General features: G+C 30.0%; 1 protein-coding gene and 2 pseudogenes across 1 annotated transcript; all 3 read left to right on the plus strand.

The window, feature by feature from the left end:
* The first annotated feature begins 259 nt into the window (after positions 1–259).
* Positions 260–4242, plus strand: LOC726598 (pre-mRNA-splicing factor ATP-dependent RNA helicase DHX16). Its single transcript, XM_026444565.1, has 11 exons — positions 260–507; positions 592–760; positions 844–1085; positions 1148–1344; positions 1451–1746; positions 1878–2182; positions 2268–2425; positions 2528–2801; positions 2870–3411; positions 3557–3733; positions 3869–4242. Exons 1-11 carry the CDS (start codon positions 345–347, stop codon positions 3998–4000), a joined length of 2655 nt encoding a protein of 884 aa, XP_026300350.1. The 5' UTR covers positions 260–344; the 3' UTR covers positions 4001–4242.
* A 3343-nt stretch (positions 4243–7585) lies between these two features.
* Positions 7586–15529, plus strand: LOC113219205 (annotated as a pseudogene).
* A 266-nt stretch (positions 15530–15795) lies between these two features.
* LOC113219206 lies at positions 15796–18761 on the plus strand (annotated as a pseudogene).
* The last annotated feature ends 1847 nt before the right edge of the window (positions 18762–20608 follow it).

The following is a 20608-nucleotide window of genomic DNA, read 5'->3' on the forward strand; positions in this document are numbered from 1 at the left end:
AAGATGCAATCTAGATATAAACGTACCTGATATATTATTTGTTATTGATAAGGATTTGGATAAATTTTTTTTGTTCTTAATAATTAAATCCCTGAAAATTATTTTAAAATCATTTGATATTAAAATAAAAATATAAAAATAATATAAGAATAAGAAATCAGTGATAGAAGAAAAATATAGAAAGTAAAAGAAGAAAGTGTTTTATCCAAAATCTGTTAGAGGACTCGTCAGTAGGGTTATTTAGATAGATTGTAGGCTGTTTTCTGTATATATGTAATCAAAGCTTTTCACGTGATTCTTTGACAAAAAGTAAATATAACCTATATTTTCATATCAAGTGCAAAATGAGTAAATACAGGAAAGAAGAATCTTCAAGTGAAAACAGCGATAGCGAAGAAGAAAGACGTAAAAAAGATATCAAAGAAAGAGATGAATTTGCTAATCGACTAAAAGCTAAAGATGAAAGTAAAATACGAAAGGTAGCTATGCCGGCTGGTTCAGGAGCAGGTGAATGATTATCATTTTATTTTCAAATAACTAAATTTATTTTTATTTATTTTTTAACACATGTAAATATTATTTCCTAAACAGCGGAAGCTGCTAAGAGATTGAAAATTATGGAAACTGATATGCGAGAAAAATTGGTACCAAAATTGCGTGTTGAATCTCGTCGGAAATATTTAGAAAAACGTAAAGATGATAAGGTGGCCGAACTAGAGGCTGATATAATTGATGATGAATATCTTTTTGAAGAAGAAATGTAATTCTTTATCTAAATTTACAACATTATATAAGAAAATCATACAATAATATATAGTAATTGATACCTTTAATTAACTTTAGATTAACAGAACGGGAAAGAAGAGAACGGGAACATAAAAAACAATTACTCCAGTTAGCTAAAGAACATGAAAAAGCAAGAGAACTTGAAAGAGTACAACGTTATCATATGCCATTGGAAAAAGGAAAACTTGAGCCAGAATTAGAAGTACATGATAATGAACCACCACAATCTGAACAGAGTAAATGGGAGTCTGATCAAATGTCATCTGCTGTTTTTCGATTTGGTGCTAAAAATAGAAAAGGTATATTTAATATTATATCATATAAAAATATATCATAATCATTAAATAGTTTTTTATTATAGTGCAACAAGATTATGATCTTCTTCTGGAAGATGAAGTGGAATTCATTCAAGCATTACATATGCCTGGTACTGAAAAAGATAGAAAAGCAAGTCCACCACCGCAAGTTAAGGCATTGCAAACTATACAAGAAACAAAAAAAAGTTTACCAATTTATCCTTTTAAAAATGATCTCATTCAAGCTATAAAAGATCATCAGGTATGTTACTAATATATAATTAATATATATATTAATATTATTTAAAATAAATGCTGATAATTATAAGCTAATCAATGAATATAATATATCATCTATTTTGATTCAGGTATTAATTATTGAAGGAGAAACAGGTTCTGGAAAAACCACGCAAATTCCACAATATTTGTATGAGGCTGGTTTCGCAGAGGATAATAAAATAATTGGTTGTACACAGCCTCGAAGAGTAGCTGCTATGTCTGTTGCGGCGAGAGTTGCTCATGAGATGTGTGTAAAATTGGGTAATGAAGTTGGTTATGCGATCCGTTTCGAGGATTGTACTTCTCATCGTACTCGTATTAAATATATGACAGATGGTACATTGCATCGTGAATTTCTCAGCGAACCGGACTTAGGCTCTTACAGGTATCAAGATTCAGAAAGGATTTATACAAATTTATTCGTTCTATTATTAATAATGATCATTAACGTTTGAATTGATCATTCAATTATTAATCAATTTCCTACTTGCTTTAGCAAAACAACATTATTTTTAGTGTTATGATCATTGACGAGGCACACGAGCGTACTTTGCACACCGATATCTTATTCGGATTGGTAAAGGATATAACAAAATTTCGAACGGATCTGAAACTTTTAATTTCATCTGCCACGTTGGACGCAACGAAATTTAGCGAATTCTTCGATGATGCTCCGATTTTTAGGATACCTGGTCGCCGATTTCCTGTCGATATTTATTATACGAAAGCGCCAGAAGCGGATTACATTGATGCCTGTGTTGTTTCTATTCTTCAAATACATGCTACTCAACCACCTGGTGATATATTAGTGTTTCTAACAGGTATTTTCAGTATTTAATCAATACTTGATAATTAATATCAAGTTTTAATCTTGTAATTTTAAAATATTTAATGAATTTCTGTTAGGTCAAGATGAAATAGAAACATGTCAGGAAATGTTGCAAGAGAGAGTGAGACGATTAGGTTCGAAATTAGGAGAATTATTGATTCTTCCCGTATATGCAAATCTTCCAAGCGATATGCAAGCAAAAATATTTCAACCTACTCCACCAAGAGCGAGAAAGGTATGATAAATAAATTTATTTTTTAAATTTTATTTAAATTTTCTTTTTCGTTAAACGTATTAATTTCTCTGCCTTTATTTTGATATTTTTAATTATTAATAGGTAGTTCTTGCTACGAATATAGCAGAAACATCATTAACAATAGATAACATAGTATACGTGATAGATCCTGGATTTGCAAAGCAGAACAATTTCAATTCCCGTACGGGCATGGAAAGCTTAATGGTTGTGCCAATTAGTAAAGCTTCTGCAAATCAGAGAGCTGGAAGAGCTGGAAGAGTAGCTCCAGGAAAATGTTTTCGATTATATACAGCTTGGGCTTATCAACACGAACTTGAAGATAATACTGTACCTGAAATTCAAAGAATCAATCTTGGTAAAAACTGTTATATCATACTTTTTTTCTGTAAATTTTCTTTATCTAATCAAATTATTAAATGCTAGGCAATGCCGTGTTGACCCTGAAAGCTCTGGGAATAAATGATTTAGTCCATTTCGATTTTCTGGATCCTCCACCACACGAAACATTAGTTTTAGCCTTAGAACAACTATATGCATTGGGAGCTTTAAATCACCGTGGAGAATTAACAAAACTTGGTCGAAAAATGGCTGAATTTCCATTAGATCCTATGATGGCAAAAATGTTATTGGCCAGTGAACAGTATCGTTGCTCGGAAGAAGTAGCCACGATCGCCGCTATGTTATCAGTGAATGGAGCTATTTTCTATAGGCCTAAAGATAAGATTATCCATGCGGATACTGCTCGAAAGAATTTCCATGTACCTGGTGGCGATCATTTGACTTTATTGAACGTATACAATCAATGGCAGCAAAGTGATTTTAGTACTCATTGGTGTTATGAGAATTTCATTCAACATCGATCGATGAAAAGAGCTAGAGATGTCAGAGAACAATTAGTTGGTCTCATGCAACGAGTTGAGATGGAACTCGTATCAGGAATTACGGAAACAGTGAATATCCGAAAGGTGAGTTTATATAAAAGTTTATATAAAATAATAAATATCACCATCTTTTTTCATTTTTTACAAATTAATTTGCTTTAATTTTGAAAAATAACATAAACAAAAATAGGAGAAACAAACTTAAAGAATTGAATTGATTAAATTTTAGGCTATAACATCAGGATATTTCTATCATGTAGCGCGATTATCAAAAGGGGGACATTACAAAACTGCAAAACATAATCAGACAGTTTCAATTCATCCTAATAGCTCACTGTTTCAAGAATTGCCACGTTGGTTACTCTATCATGAATTGGTTTTTACTACAAAGGAATTTATGCGACAGGTGAGTTATTGTAAAATATTTAATAATACAGTATTTTCAAAATTATTTTCTTTTCAAATTTTTTTAACTAATTTATGATAATCATAGTTATAATTTTATAATTTATCTAATGTAATATTTAATATAATTTTATAGGTAACAGAAATCGAGAGTAAGTGGCTTTTAGAAGTAGCTCCCCATTATTACAAAGCAAAAGAATTAGAGGATTCTACAAATAAAAAAATGCCAAAAGTCGCAGGAAGATCGCGTCCAGATGGAACTAATTAATAGTTCAAGTAATTAAATGTATCTAGTTTATATAAAAATAAATTGTACAAATAATCATGACTTTTGTAACTAGTTTTTAAGATGTATAAAATATAAAGATAAGAAATTTTATAATGTACAAAATACAGTATATCATACACACATTTGTAACCAATCAATTAGTTAAGAATTAAATTAATTTATGTATCTTTTTATTGTAAATATATTTTATTTTAATAAAAACATGAATGAAAAAAGAAACAGTTTTCTTATTTCATTTCCTAATTCCTAATTCCCTTAAATTTAAATAAGCTATTTAAAAATATTTAATTCTTAGAAATAAGTAAAAATAATTCTTGGAAGAAAAAAGAAGTAAAAGATAAGTAAATATTAAATTATACTTACAAGAATTGGAAAATAAAATTCAAATTATTAAAAATAACAAAATAATTGAACAAAGGAAATATTCGCCAAAAATACGATTTTTTATCAGGAGAACATGAGTTGACACGAAGTGGCACGAGGAATTCTTCTAAGAATTTCAGCATTTCTTGGAAATGACGTCAAATTCCCGAAATTATCGAAACTCATCAACGAAGGAAACTTCTGTCCAAAAATTTGATTTTGCTCTATCGGTTGCTGCTTTAAAAAATACATGATGTTAGTAAAAAAAATACAGTTGTGCTTGAAACTTTTTTATTGGTCAACCTACTAAAAAAACGAGAGCGTCAGGATATAGTCCCGTCGAAACCATTCAACTTTTATTCGAAACATTTTTTAATATTCTGAATAATAAGCGAGATATTCAAAAAAAGGTAGAAAAGAAATTTCGGCGACCGAAGAAAAATTTTTGGCCAAAAATTCGACTTTGTATTAGGAGAACATGATATGACAGGAGGTCGACCTCCTACAAATTTTTAATTTTCGCTATATCTTTTAAACTATTGGTTTTTCGCTATAAGTGGGTTAATACTTTTTTATAGAAAATTTTACGCTTTATCGATTGGCGCATTAAAAAATACATGTTATCAGTAAAAAAAACAAAGTTGTGCTAAAAAAGCTCCTTATTGGTCGACTTACTAAAAAACTGAGAGCGTCATAATATAGCCCTTTCGAAACCAATCAACTTTTATTCGAAACATTTTTTAATATTCTGAATAATAAGCGAGATATTAAAAAAAAGGTGTAAGCGTCGAAATTTCGGAGACCGAAGAAAAATTTTTGGCCAAAAATTCGACTTTGTATTAGGAGAACATGATATGACAGGAGGTCGACCTCCTACAAATTTTTAATTTTTGCTATATCTTTTAAACTATTGGTTTTTCGCTATAAGTGGGTTAACACTTTTTTATAGGAAATTTTACGCTCTATCGATTGGCGCATTAAAAAATACATGTTATCAGTAAAAAAAACAAAGTTGTGCTAAAAAAGCTCCTTATTGGTCGACCTATTAAAAAACTGAGAGCGTCATAATATAGCCCTTTCGAAACCAATCAACTTTTATTCGAAACATTTTTTAATATTCTGAATAATAAGCGAGATATTAAAAAAAAGGTGTAAGCTCGAAATTTCGGAGACCGAAGAAAATTTTTGGCCAAAAACTCGATTTGTATTAGGAGAACATGATATGACAGGAGGTCGACCTCCTACAAATTTTTAATTTTCGCTATATCTTTTAAACTATTGGTTTTTCGCTATAAGTGGGTTAATACTTTTTTATAGAAAATTTTACGCTTTATCGATTGGCGCATTAAAAAATACATGTTATCAGTAAAAAAAACAAAGTTGTGCTAAAAAAGCTCCTTATTGGTCGACCTATTAAAAAACTGAGAGCGTCATAATATAGCCCTTTCGAAACCAATCAACTTTTATTCGAAACATTTTTTAATATTCTGAATAATAAGCGAGATATTAAAAAAAAGGTGTAAGCATCGAAATTTCGGAGACCGAAGAAAAATTTTTGGCCAAAAACTCGATTTTGTATTAGGAGAACATGATATGACAGGAGGTCGACCTCCTACAAATTTTTAATTTTCGCTATATCTTTTAAACTATTGGTTTTTCGCTATAAGTGGGTTAATACTTTTTATAGAAATTTTACGCTTTATCGATTGGCGCATTAAAAATACATGTTATCAGTAAAAAAACAAAGTTGTGCTAAAAAGCTCCTTATTGGTCGACCTATTAAAAAACTGAGAGCGTCATAATATAGCCCTTTCGAAACCAATCAACTTTTATTTGAAACATTTTTTAATATTCTGAATAATAAGCGAGATATTAAAAAAAAGGTAGAAAGGAAATTTCGGCGACCGAAGAAAAATTTTTGGCCAAAATTCGACTTTGTATTAGGAGAACATGATATGACAGGAGGTCGACCTCCTACAATTTTTAATTTTCTATATCTTTTAAACTATTGGTTTTTCGCTATAAGTGGGTTAATACTTTTTTATAGAAAATTTTACGCTTTATCGATTGGCGCATTAAAAAATACATGTTATCAGTAAAAAAAACAAAGTTGTGCTAAAAAAGCTTATTGGTCGACTTACTAAAAAACTGAGAGCGTCATAATATAGCCCTTTCGAAACCAATCAACTTTTATTCGAAACATTTTTTAATATTCTGAATAATAAGCGAGATATTAAAAAAAAGGTAGAAAGGAAATTTCGGCGACCGAAGAAAAATTTTTGGCCAAAAATTCGACTTTGTATTAGGAGAACATGATATGACAGGAGGTCGACCTCCTACAAATTTTTAATTTTCGCTATATCTTTTAAACTATTGGTTTTTCGCTATAAGTGGGTTAATACTTTTTTATAGGAAATTTTACGCTTTATCGATTGGCGCATTAAAAAATACATGTTATCAGTAAAAAAAACAAAGTTGTGCTAAAAAAGCTCCTTATTGGTCGACCTATTAAAAAACTGAGAGCGTCATAATATAGCCCTTTCGAAACCAATCACTTTATTCGAACATTTTTTAATATTCTGAATAATAAGCGAGATATTAAAAAAAAGGTAGAAAGAAATTTCGGCGACCGAAGAAAAATTTTTGGCCAAAAATTCGACTTTGTATTAGGAGAACATGATATGACAGGAGGTCGACCTCTACAAATTTTTAATTTTCGCTATATCTTTTAAACTATTGGTTTTTCGCTATAAGTGGGTTAATACTTTTTTATAGAAAATTTTACGCTTTATCGATTGGCGCATTAAAAAATACATGTTATCAGTAAAAAAAACAAAGTTGTGCTAAAAAGCTCCTTATTGGTCGACTATTAAAAAACTGAGAGCGTCATAATATAGCCCTTTCGAACCAATCAACTTTATTCGAAACATTTTTTAATATTCTGAATAATAAGCGAGATATTCAAAAAAAGGTAGAAAAGAAATTTCGGCGACCGAAGAAAAATTTTTGGCCAAAAATTCGACTTTGTATTAGGAGAACATGATATGACAGGAGGTCGACCTCCTACAAATTTTTAATTTTCAGAATAAGAAATCAAGTGATAGAAGAAAATATAGAAAGTAAAGAAGAAAGTGTTTTATCCAAAAATCTGTTAGAGGACTCGTCAGTAGGGTTATTAGATAGATTGTAGGCTGTTTCTGTATATATGTAATCAAAGCTTTTCACGTGATTCTTTGACAAAAAGTAAATATAACCTATATTTTCATATCAAGTGCAAAATGAGTAAATACAGGAAAGAAGAATCTTCAAGTGAAAACAGCGATAGCGAAGAAGAAAGACGTAAAAAAGATATCAAAGAAAGAGATGAATTTGCTAATCGACTAAAGCTAAAGATGGAAGTAAAATACGAAGGTAGCTATGCCGGCTGGTTCAGGAGCAGGTGATGATTATCATTTATTTTCAAATAACTAATTTATTTATTTATTTTTTTAACACATGTAATATTATTTCCTAAACAGCGGAGCTGCTAAGAATTGAAAATTATGGAACTGATATGCGAGAAAAATTGGTACCAAATTGCGTGTTGAATCTCGTCGCGAAATAATTTAGAAAAACGTAAGATGATAAGGTGGCCGAACTAGAGGCTGAATATAATTGATGATGAATATTCTTTAAGAAGAAAGTAATTCTTTATCTAAATTTACAACATTATATAAGAAAATCATACAATAATATATAGTAATTGATACCTTTAATTAACTTTAGATTAACAGAACGGGAAAGAGAGAACGGGACATAAAAAAACAATTACTCCAGTTAGCTAAAGAACATGAAAAAGCAAGAGAACTTGAAGAGTACAAGTTATCATATGCCATTGGAAAAAGGAAACTTGAGCCAGAATTAGAAGTACATGATAATGAAACCACCACAATCTGAACAGGTAAATTGGAGTTGATCAAATGTCATCTGCTGTTTTTCGATTTGGTGCTAAAAATAGAAAAGGTATATTTAATATTATATCATAAAAAATATATCATAATCATTAAATAGTTTTTTATTATAGTGCAACAAGATTATGATCTTCTTCTGGGAAGATGAAGTGGAATTCATTCAAGCATTACATATGCCTGGTACTGAAAAAGATAGAAAAAGCAAGTCCACCACCGCAAGTAAGGCATTGCAAACTATACAAGAACAAAAAAAAGTTTACCAATTTATCCTTTTTAAAAATGATCTCATTCAAGCTATAAAGATCATCAGGTATGTTACTAATATATAATTAATATATATATTAATATTATTTAAAATAAATGCTGATATTATAAGCTAATCAATGAATATATATATCATCTATTTTGATTCAGGTATTAATTATGAAGGAGAAACAGGTTCTGGAAAACCACGCAATTCACAATATTTGTATGAGGCTGGTTCGCAGAGGATAATAAAAATTGGTTGTACACAGCCTCGAAGAGTAGCTGCTTGTCTGTTCGGCGAGAGTTGCTCATTGAGATGTGTGAAATTTGGGTAATGAAGTTGGTTTGCGATCCGTCGAGGATTGTACTTCTCATCGTACTCGTATTAAATATATGACAGATGGTACATTGCATCGTGAATTTCTCAGCGAACCGGACTTAAGGCTCTACAGGTATCAAGATCAGAAAGGATTTATACAAATTTATTCGTTCTATTAATAAATGATCATTAACGTTGAATTGATCATTCAATTATTAACAATTTCCTACTTGCTTTAGCAAAACAACATTATTTTTAGTGTTATGATCATTGACGAGGCACACGAGCGTACTTTGCACACGATATCTTATTCGATTGGTAAAGGAATTAACAAAATTTCGAACGGATCTGAAACTTTTAATTTCATCTGCCACGTTGACGCAACGAAATTTAGCGATTCTTCGATGATGCTCCGATTTTTAGGATACCTGGTCGCCGATTTTCCTGTCGATATTTATATTACGAAAGCGCCAGAAGCGGATTACATTGATGCCTGTGTGTTTCTATTCTTCAAATACATGCTACTCAACCACCTGGTGATATATTAGTGTGTTTCTAACAGGTATTTTCAGTATTAATCAATACTTGATAATTAATATCAAGTTTTAATCTTGTAATTTTAAAATATTAATGAATTTCTGTTAGGTCAAGATGAAATAGAACATGTCAGGAAATGTTGCAAGAGAGAGTGAGACGATTAGGTTCGAAATAGGAGAATTATTGATTCTTCCCGTTATATGAAATCTTCCAAGCGATATGCAAGCAAAAATATTTCAACCTACTCCACCAAGAGCGAGAAAGGTATGATAAATAAAATTTATTTTAAATTTATTTAAATTTCTTTTTCGTTAAACGTATTAATTTCTCTGCCTTTATTTGATATTTAATTATTAAGGTAGTTCTTGCTACGAATATAGCAGAAAATCATTAACAATAGATAACATAGTATACGTGATAGATCCTGGATTTGCAAAGCAGAACAATTTCAATTCCCGTAGGCATGGAAAAGCTTAATGGTTGTGCCAATTAGTAAAGCTTCTGCAAATCAGAGAGCTGGAAGAGCTGGAGAGTAGCTCCAGGAAAATGTTTTCGATTATATACAGCTTGGCTTATCAACACGAACTTGAAGATAATACTGTACCTGAAATTCAAAGAAATCAATCTTGGTAAAAACTGTTATATCATACTTTTTTTCTGTAAATTTTCTTTATCTAATCAAATTATTAAATGCTAGGCAATGCCGTGTTGACCCTGAAAGCTCTGGGAATAAATGATTTAGTCCATTCATTTTCTGGATCCTCCACCACACGAAACATTAGTTTTAGCCTTAGAACAACTATATGCATTGGGAGCTTTAAATCACCGTGGAGAATTAACAAAACTTGGTCGAAAAATGGCTGAATTTCCATTAGATCCTATGATGGCAAAATGTTATTGGCCAGTGAACAGTATCGTTGCTCGGAAGAAGTAGCCACGATCGCCGCTATGTTATCAGTGAATGGAGCTATTTTCTATAGGCCTAAAGATAAGATTATCCATGCGGATACTGCTCGAAAGAATTTCCATGTACCTGGTGGCGATCATTTGACTTTATTGAACGTATACAATCAATGGCAGCAAAGTGATTTTAGTACTCATTGTGTTTATGAGAATTTCATTCAACATCGATCGATGAAAAGAGCTAGAGATGTCAGAGAACAATTAGTTGGTCTCATGCAACGAGTTGAGATGGAACTCGTATCAGGAATTACGGAAACAGTGAATATCCGAAAGGTGAGTTTATTATAAAGTTTATATAAAATAATAAATATCACCATCTTTTTTCATTTTTTACAAATTAATTTGCTTAATTTTGAAAATAACATAAACAAAAATAGGAAGAAACAAACTTAAAGATTGAATTGATTAAATTTAGGCTATAAACATCAGGATTATTCTATCATGTAGCGCGATTATCAAAAGGGGGACATTACAAAACTGCAAAACATAATCAGACAGTTTCAATTCATCCTAATAGCTCACTGTTTCAAGAATTGCCACGTTGGTTACTCTATCATGAATTGGTTTTTACTACAAAGGAATTTATGCGACAGGTGAGTTATTGTAAAATATTTAATAATACAGTATTTTCAAAATTATTTTCTTTTCAAATTTTTTTAACTAATTTATGATAATCATTAGTTTAATTTTATAATTTATCTAATGTAATATTTAATATTAATTTTATAGGTAACAGAAATCGAGAGTAAGTGGCTTTTAGAAGTAGCTCCCCATTATTACAAAGCAAAGAAATTAGAGGATTCTACAAATAAAAAATGCCAAAAGTCGCAGGAAGATCGCGTCCAGATGGAACTAATTATAGTTCAAGTAATTAAATGTATCTAGTTTATATAAAAAAATAAATTGTACAATAATCATGACTTTTGTAACTAGTTTTAAGATGTATAAAATATAAAGATAAGAAAATTTATAATGTACAAAATACAGTATATCATACACACATTTGTAACCAATCAATTAGTTTAAGAATTAAATTAATTTATGTATCTTTTTTTGTTGTAAATATATTTTATTTTAATAAAACATGAATGAAAAAAGAAACAGTTTTCTTATTTCATTTCCTAATTCCTAATTCCCTTAAATTATAATAAGCTATTTAAAAATATTTAATTCTTAGAAATAAGTAAAAATAATCTTGGAAGAAAAAGAAGTAAAAGATAAGTAAATATTTAAATTATACTTACAAGAATTGGAAAATAAAATTCAAATTATTAAAAATAACAAAATAATTGAACCAAGGAAATTTCGCCAAAAATACGTTTTTATCAGGAGAACATGAGTTGACACGAAGTGGCACGAGGAATTCTTCTAAGAATTCAGCATTTCTTGGAAATGACGTCAAATTCCCGAAATTATCGAAATCAATCAACGAAGGAAACTTCTGCCAAAATTTTGATTTTGCTCTATCGGTTGCTGCTTTAAAAAATACATGATGTTAGTAAAAAAAAATACAGTTGTGCTTGAAACTTTTTATTGGTCAACCTACTAAAAAACGAGAGCGTCAGGATATAGTCCCGTCGAAACCATTCAACTTTATTCGAAACATTTTTTAATATTCTGAATAATAAGCGAGATATTCAAAAAAGGTAGAAAGAAATTTCGGCGACCCAAGAAAAATTTTTGGCCAAAAATTCGACTTTGTATTTAGGAGAACATGATATGACAGGAGGTCGACCTCCTCAAATTTTAATTTTCGCTATATCTTTTAAACTATGGTTTTTTCGCTATAATGGGTTTACTTTTTTATAGAAAATTTTACGCTTTATCGATTGCGCATTAAAAAAATACAGTATCAGTAAAAAAAACAAAGTTGGCTAAAAAAGCTCCTTATGGTCGACTTATAAAAAACTGAGAGCGCATAATATAGCCCTTTCGAAACCAATCAACTTTTATTCGAAACATTTTTTAATATTTCTGAATAATAAGCGAGATATTAAAAAAAAGGTGTAAGCGTCGAAATTTCGGAGACCGAAGAAAATTTTTGGCCAAAATTGACTTTGTATAGAGAAACATATGACAGGGAGTCGACCTCCTACAAATTTTTAATTTTTTGCTATATCTTTTAAATATTGGTTTTTCGCTATAGTGGGTTACACTTTTTTATAGGAAATTTTAGCGCTCTATCGAAGCGATTCCAAATTGAACTAAAAAATGAGAAACTTTTTGGATACGGTCAAAATTTAATAGCAGAATTTTTTTCCGGAATATTTTGACGTTCTTTTATATCTATATGAATTTCGATGCATTTTTATGATTTTTATTTTAAGTTATGATGAGACTGTTAAGTATTCATCAGCTTTTAATCCCACAACAGCATTTAATTGCGAATCGAAATTGTTCAATTAATTCGTGTCAATCGAAAGAGAAAAAAAAAAAATAGACACTGTCCATCGCTGTTACACGATTCTCGATATCTTTGGAACTCGTTCAAAGTCGTTCGTGCAATAAAAAAAGAGAAAAAAAAAAAATGGAAGAGAATTGACAAGAATTAAAACTTATAAATGTATAGTTCCTATTTGATAATCGCTTGTAAAAATGTTATTTTTCATAAATTCGTGATGATCGATGACCAAATTCGTGACATGGATTCATGATCGCAATTTAATTTGATGATCGATTATTATGATCCATAGCTTCGTATATCGCGTAATTATTAGTAAAACAAATTGTATGTCGAATAATAGAATCGAGTCCCGTTACTCGTCGAAATATAGACGCAAGAGCCTGTCGGAAATCCCGTTGATCGGGCGTTAGGAAATCGTGACCAATTTCAAGAATGGAAATTCATTTGCTGTTGAAACGAAGAATTATCGTGATGACGAATTGAAGATTGGAAAAAGAGAAGCAAACTAGGATTGTAAAAGAAGAAATGGAAATCGATCGCGGTGTCGTAGTCTATTGGTATAAATAACACACAAGTATGTCGCCGTAAAAAAAGAGATCGTGTCATAACGACAATTGAAAGGAGTAAAGTGAAAAAAAAAAAAAAAAAAAAAAAAGAAATGAACAGGAAGAGGAAGTTGAGCAGGAGATAAAACGAAGCTTTTAAAGCCGAGTGATCGAGCAAGTGTTTGGCTGTGCTGTAGAATAGGAAAGAGACAGAAAAAGAACGATAGAGAGAAAACGTGAGATTCGAGAGAAAGAATGAGAGAAAGAGAGGTGTGAACGAGAGAGATAAAGAGTTCAGATGTTAACGAAGCCAGCGAAATTATCAATATTTAAATTGTATATTCAAATTATGTTTTTTTTTTTTTTTAAAATTTTTCACTTGTGAATATCATTTTCGATTCGGAACAATATTTTGTCAAAAATTGAAAAGAAAACTCTCGATCACGATCGAGATCTATTCGATTCACAATTGAAAAATCGAAATTTTAAAGGACTTAACATATATTAGAGTCACATAGAATCCAAGATAATTAACTCCACCGATGATATTACTTGATTTTTAGAAAATAAAGTTTTAATCGTGTATTCTGATATGAAAAATAAAGAAATTATCAGAAAGTGGAGTTAAACAATTTGGCTTCTTTCACTGATTGACTCATTTAATGATCTAAGCATAATGTCCTATTAATGTCACGACGATCTTTGCTTTCAAGTAAAGTGAGTCGCAAGTATAAATCGGGGAAAAAAAAAATAAAAATTACATATATACAGATTCTATTACGAATACTGTAGCTGATTATAAATTGACATTCGCTGCTTCGACCGCTACAGTCTACCATGTAATATTTTCATTAATGTATGTATAATAAAAAGTATATTCGAGACAACGATCGGCTCTGTTTAGTGTGCGCTGTCTTGTCATTCTTTACGTGAATTATATGGTCGAAAAATCGATACGTATTGGAATCGATCGAAACTATTCCCGTTACGGAGAATATTTTGGCTTCTAAATAATATAATTATATATATACAATATATTATCGTAACGACGTATTTCTTCTAGAAATAAATTTTAAATGAACAAATTTCATAAGCTTTTATATTTGTAAACGTTACCTATTTACATTCACCATTTTCAATAAATTTTCGATGTTTTCTTAATATTTTATATTGCAACTATAACTATATTCCAATTCTTTATATTATAAATAAACGATAAGTAAGTATGTATCAGTGCAAACAAAAAAAAAAGGATATATATAATATATATATTATAGAATACAATAAAAAATTGCTACATTCGATAATGAAAAAAAAAATAAAAGAATAATGAATGGTATAATGTATTTCTTTATTCAATGAACTGAATGTATTGTGCATCATGTGACACGCCATGTGCGTTGCATAGCAATGCATTTCATTCGTATATATAATTGAATTAATTCAACTAGAAATAATAAATAATAATAAAATATAAAAAAACTTTATGTATATACACTCTTAGAGAGAATAACATTAATTGTATTTATAAAATTTATATTAATAAAAATATATCGTAATTTTGATATCCATTTACAACTATCGATGCAACAAGATGCAATCTAGATATAAACGACCTGATATATTATTTGTTATTGATAAGGATTTGGATAAATTTTTTTTGTTCTTAATTTAAATCCCTGAAAATTTTTAAAAATCATTTGATATTAAAATAAAATATAAAAATAATATAAGAATAAGAAATCAGTGATAGAAGAAAAATATAGAAAGTAAAAGAAGAAAGTGTTTTATCCAAAATCTGTTAGAGGACTCGTCAGTAGGGTTATTTAGATAGATTGTAGGCTGTTTTCTGTATATATGTAATCAAAGCTTTTCACGTGATTCTTGACAAAAGTAAATATAACCTATATTTTCATATCAAGTGCAAAATGAGTAAATACAGGAAAGAAGAACTTCAAGTGAAAACAGCGATAGCGAAGAAGAAAGACGTAAAAAAGATATCAAAGAAAGAGATGAATTTGCTAATCGACTAAAAGCTAAAGATGAAAGTAAAATACGAAAGGTAGCTATGCGCTGGTTCAGGAGCAGGTGAATGATTATCATTATTTTTCAAATAACTAAATTTATTTATTTATTTTTAACACATGTAAATATTATTTCCTAAACAGCGGAAGCTGCTGAGATTGAAATTTATGGAAACTGATATGCGAGAAAATTGGTACCAAATTGCGTGTTGAATCCGTCGGAAATATTTAGAAAAACGTAAGATGATAAGGTGGCCGAACTAGAGGCTGATATAATTGATGATGAATATCTTTTTGAAGAAGAAATGTAATTCTTTATCTAAATTTACAACATTATATAAGAAAATCATACATAATATATAGTAATTGATACCTTTAATTAACTTTAGATTAACAGAACGGGAAAGAAGAGAACGGAACTAAAAACAATTACTCCAGTTAGCTAAAGAACATGAAAAAGCAAGAGAACTTGAAAGAGTACAACGTTATCATATGCCATTGGAAAAAGGAAAACTTGAGCCAGAATTAGAAGTACATGATAATGAACCACCACAATCTGAACAGAGTAAATGGGAGTCTGATCAAATGTCATCTGCTGTTTTTCGATTTGGTGCTAAAAATAGAAAAGGTATATTTAATATTATAATATAAAAATATATCATAATCATTAAATAGTTTTTTATTATAGTGCAACAAGATTATGATCTTCTTCTGGAAGATGAAGTGGAATTCATTCAAGCATTACATATGCCTGGTACTGAAAAAGTAGAAAAGCAAGTCCACCACCGCAAGTTAAGGCATTGCAAACTATACAAGAAACAAAAAAAGTTTACCAATTTATCCTTTTAAAAATGATCTCATTCAAGCTATAAAAGATCATCAGGTATGTTACTAATATATAATTAATATATATATTAAATATTATAAAATAAATGCTGATAATTATAAGCTAATCAATGAATATAATATATCATCTATTTTGATTCAGGTATTAATTATTGAAGGAGAAACAGGTTCTGGAAAACCACGCAAATTCCACAATATTTGTATGAGGCTGGTTTCGCAGAGGATAATAAAATAATTGGTTGTACACAGCCTCGAAGAGTAGCTGCTATGTCTGTTGCGGCGAGAGTTGCTCATGAGATGTGTGTAAATTGGGTAATGAAGTTGGTTATGCGATCCGTTTCGAGGATTGTACTTCTCATCGTACTCGTATTAAATATGACAGATGGTACATTGCATCGTGAATTTCTCAGCGAACCGGACTTAGGCTCTTACAGGTATCAAGAATTCAGAAAGGATTTATACAAATTTATTCGTTCTATTATAATAATGATCATTAACGTTTAATTGATCATTCAATATTATCAATTTCCTACTTGCTTTAGCAAAACAACATTATTTTTAGTGTTATGATCATTGACGAGGCACACGAGCGTACTTTGCACACCGATATCTTATTCGGATTGGTAAAGGATATAACAAAATTTCGAACGGATCTGAAACTTTTAATTTCATCTGCCACGTTGGACGCAACGAAATTTAGCGAATTCTTCGATGATGCTCCGATTTTGGATACCTGGTCGCCGATTTCCTGTCGATATTTATTATACGAAAGCGCCAGAAGCGGATTACATTGATGCCTGTGTTGTTTCTATTCTTCAAATACATGCTACTCAACCACCTGGTGATATATTAGTGTTTCTAACAGGTATTTTCAGTATTTAATCAATACTTGATAATTAATATCAAGTTTTAATCTTGTAATTTTAAAATATTTAATGAATTTCTGTTAGGTCAAGATGAAATAGAAACATGTCAGGAAATGTTGCAAGAGAGAGTGAGACGATTAGGTTCGAATTAGGAGAATTATTGATTCTTCCCGTATATGCAATCTTCCAAGCGATATGCAAGCAAAAATATTTCAACCTACTCCACCAAGAGCGAGAAAGGTATGATAAATAAATTTATTTTTTAAATTTTATTTAAATTTTCTTTTTCGTTAAACGTATTAATTTCTCTGCCTTTATTTTGATATTTTTAATTATTAATAGGTAGTTCTTGCTACGAATATAGCAGAAACATCATTAACAATAGATAACATAGTATACGTGATAGATCCTGGATTTGCAAAGCAGAACAATTTCAATTCCCGTACGGGCATGGAAAGCTTAATGGTTGTGCCAATTAGTAAAGCTTCTGCAAATCAGAGGCTGGAAGAGCTGGAGAGTAGCTCCAGGAAAATGTTTTCGATTATATACAGCTTGGGCTTATCAACACGAACTTGAAGATAATACTGTACCTGAAATTCAAAGAATCAATCTTGGTAAAAACTGTTATATCATACTTTTTTTCTGTAAATTTTCTTTATCTAATCAAATTATTAAATGCTAGGCAATGCCGTGTTGACCCTGAAAGCTCTGGGAATAAATGATTTAGTCCTTTCGATTTTCTGGATCCTCCACCACACGAAACATTAGTTTTAGCCTTAGAACAACTATATGCATTGGGAGCTTTAAATCACCGTGGAGAATTAACAAAACTTGGTCGAAAAATGGCTGAATTTCCATTAGATCCTATGATGGCAAAAATGTTATTGGCCAGTGAACAGTATCGTTGCTCGGAAGAAGTAGCCACGATCGCCGCTATGTTATCAGTGAATGGAGCTATTTTCTATAGGCTAAAGATAAGATTATCCATGCGGATACTGCTCGAAAGAATTTCCATGTACCTGGTGGCGATCATTTGACTTTATTGAACGTATACAATCAATGGCAGCAAAGTGATTTAGTACTCATTGGTGTTATGAGAATTTCATTCAACATCGATCGATGAAAAAGCTAGAGATGTCAGAGAACAATTAGTTGGTCTCATGCAACGAGTTGAGATGGAACTCGTATCAGGAATTACGGAAACAGTGAATATCCGAAAGGTGAGTTTATATAAAAGTTTATATAAAATAATAAATATCACCATCTTTTTTCATTTTTTACAAATTAATTTGCTTTAATTTTGAAAAATAACATAAACAAAAATAGGAGAAACAAACTTAAAGAATTGAATTGATTAAATTTTAGGCTATAACATCAGGATATTTCTATCATGTAGCGCGATTATCAAAAGGGGGACATTACAAAACTGCAAAACATAATCAGACAGTTTCAATTCATCCTAAATGCTCACTGTTTCAAGATTGCCACGTTGGTTACTCTATCATGAATTGGTTTTTACTACAAAGGAATTTATGCGACAGGTGAGTTATGTAAATATTTAATAATACAGTATTTTCAAAATTATTTTCTTTTCAAATTTTTTTAACTAATTTATGATAATCATAGTTATAATTTTATAATTTATCTAATGTAAATTTAATATAATTTTATAGGTAACAGAAATCGAGAGTAAGTGGCTTTTAGAAGTACCCCCATTATTACAAAGCAAAAGAATTAGAGGATTCTACAAATAAAAAAATGCCAAAAGTCGCAGGAAGATCGCGTCCAGATGGAACTAATTAATAGTTCAAGTAATTAAATGTATCTAGTTTATATAAAAAATAATTGTACAAATAATCATGACTTTTGTAACTAGTTTTTAAGATGTATAAATATAAAGATAAGAAATTTTATAATGTACAAAATACAGTATATCATACACACATTTGTCACAATCAATTAGTTAAGAATTAAATTAATTTATGTATCTTTTATTGTAAATATATTTTATTAATAAAAACATGAATGAAAAAAGAAACAGTTTTCTTATTTCATTTCTAATTCCTAATTCCCTTAAATTTAAATAAGCTATTTAAAAATATTTAATTCTTAGAAATAAGTAAAATAATTCTTGGAAGAAAAAAGAGTAAAAGATAAGTAAATATTAAATTATACTTACAAGAATTGGAAAATAAAATTCAAATTATAAAAATAACAATAATTGAACAAAGGAAATATTCGCCAAAATACGATTTTTTATCAGGAGAACATGAGTTGACACGAAGTGGCACGAGGAATTCTTCTAAGAATTTCAGCATTTCTTGGAAATGACGTCAAATTCCCGAAATTATCGAAACTCATCAACGAAGGAAACTTCTGTCCAAAAATTTGATTTTGCTCTATCGGTTGCTGCTTTAAAAAATACATGATGTTAGTAAAAAAATACAGTTGTGCTTGAACTTTTTATTGGTCAACCTACTAAAAAAACGAGAGCGTCAGATAATAGTCCCGTCGAAACCCCGAACCAATCAACTTTTATTCGAAACATTTTTAAATTCTGATAATAAAGCGAGATATTCAAAAAAAGGTAGAAAAGAAATTTCGGCGACCAAGAAAAATTTTTGGCCAAAAATTCGACTTTGTATTAGGAGAACATGATATGACAGGAGGTCGACCTCCTACAAATTTTTAATTTTCGCTATATCTTTTAAACTATTGGTTTTTCGCTATAAGTGGGTTAATACTTTTTTATAGAAAATTTTACGCTTTATCGATTGGCGCATTAAAAATACATGTTATCAGTAAAAAAAACAAAGTTGTTGCTAAAAAAGCTCCTTATTGGTCGACTTACTAAAAAACTGAGAGCGTCATATATAGCCCTTTCGAAACCAATCAACTTTTATTCGAAACATTTTTAATATTCTGAATAATAAGCGAGATATTAAAAAAAGGTGTAAGCGTCGAAATTTCGGAGACCGAAGAAAAATTTTTGGCCAAAAATTCGACTTTGATTAGGAGAACATGATATGACAGGAGGTCGACCTCCTACAAATTTTTATTTTTGCTATATCTTTTAAACTATTGGTTTTTCGCTATAAGTGGGTTAACATTTTTTTATAGGAAATTTTACGCTCTATCGATTGGCGCATTAAAAAATACATGTTATCAGTAAAAAAACAAAGTTGTGCTAAAAAAGTCCTTATTGGTCGACCTATTAAAAAACTGAGAGCGTCATAATATAGCCCTTTCGAAACCAATCAACTTTTATTCGAAACATTTTTAATATTCTGAATAATAAGCGAGATATTTAAAAAAAGGTGTAAGCATCGAAATTTCGGAGACCGAAGAAAATTTTTGGCCAAAAACTCGATTTTGTATTAGGAGAACATGATATGACAGGAGGTCGACCTCCTACAAATTTTTAATTTTCGCTATATCTTTTAAACTATTGGTTTTCGCTATAAGTGTGGTTAATACTTTTTTATAGAAAATTTTCGCTTATCGATTGGCGCATTAAAAAATAC

The sequence above is a fragment of the Apis mellifera genome, linkage group LG13, assembly GCF_003254395.2.
Source record: "Apis mellifera strain DH4 linkage group LG13, Amel_HAv3.1, whole genome shotgun sequence".
Classification (NCBI taxonomy): Eukaryota; Metazoa; Arthropoda; class Insecta; order Hymenoptera; family Apidae; genus Apis; species Apis mellifera.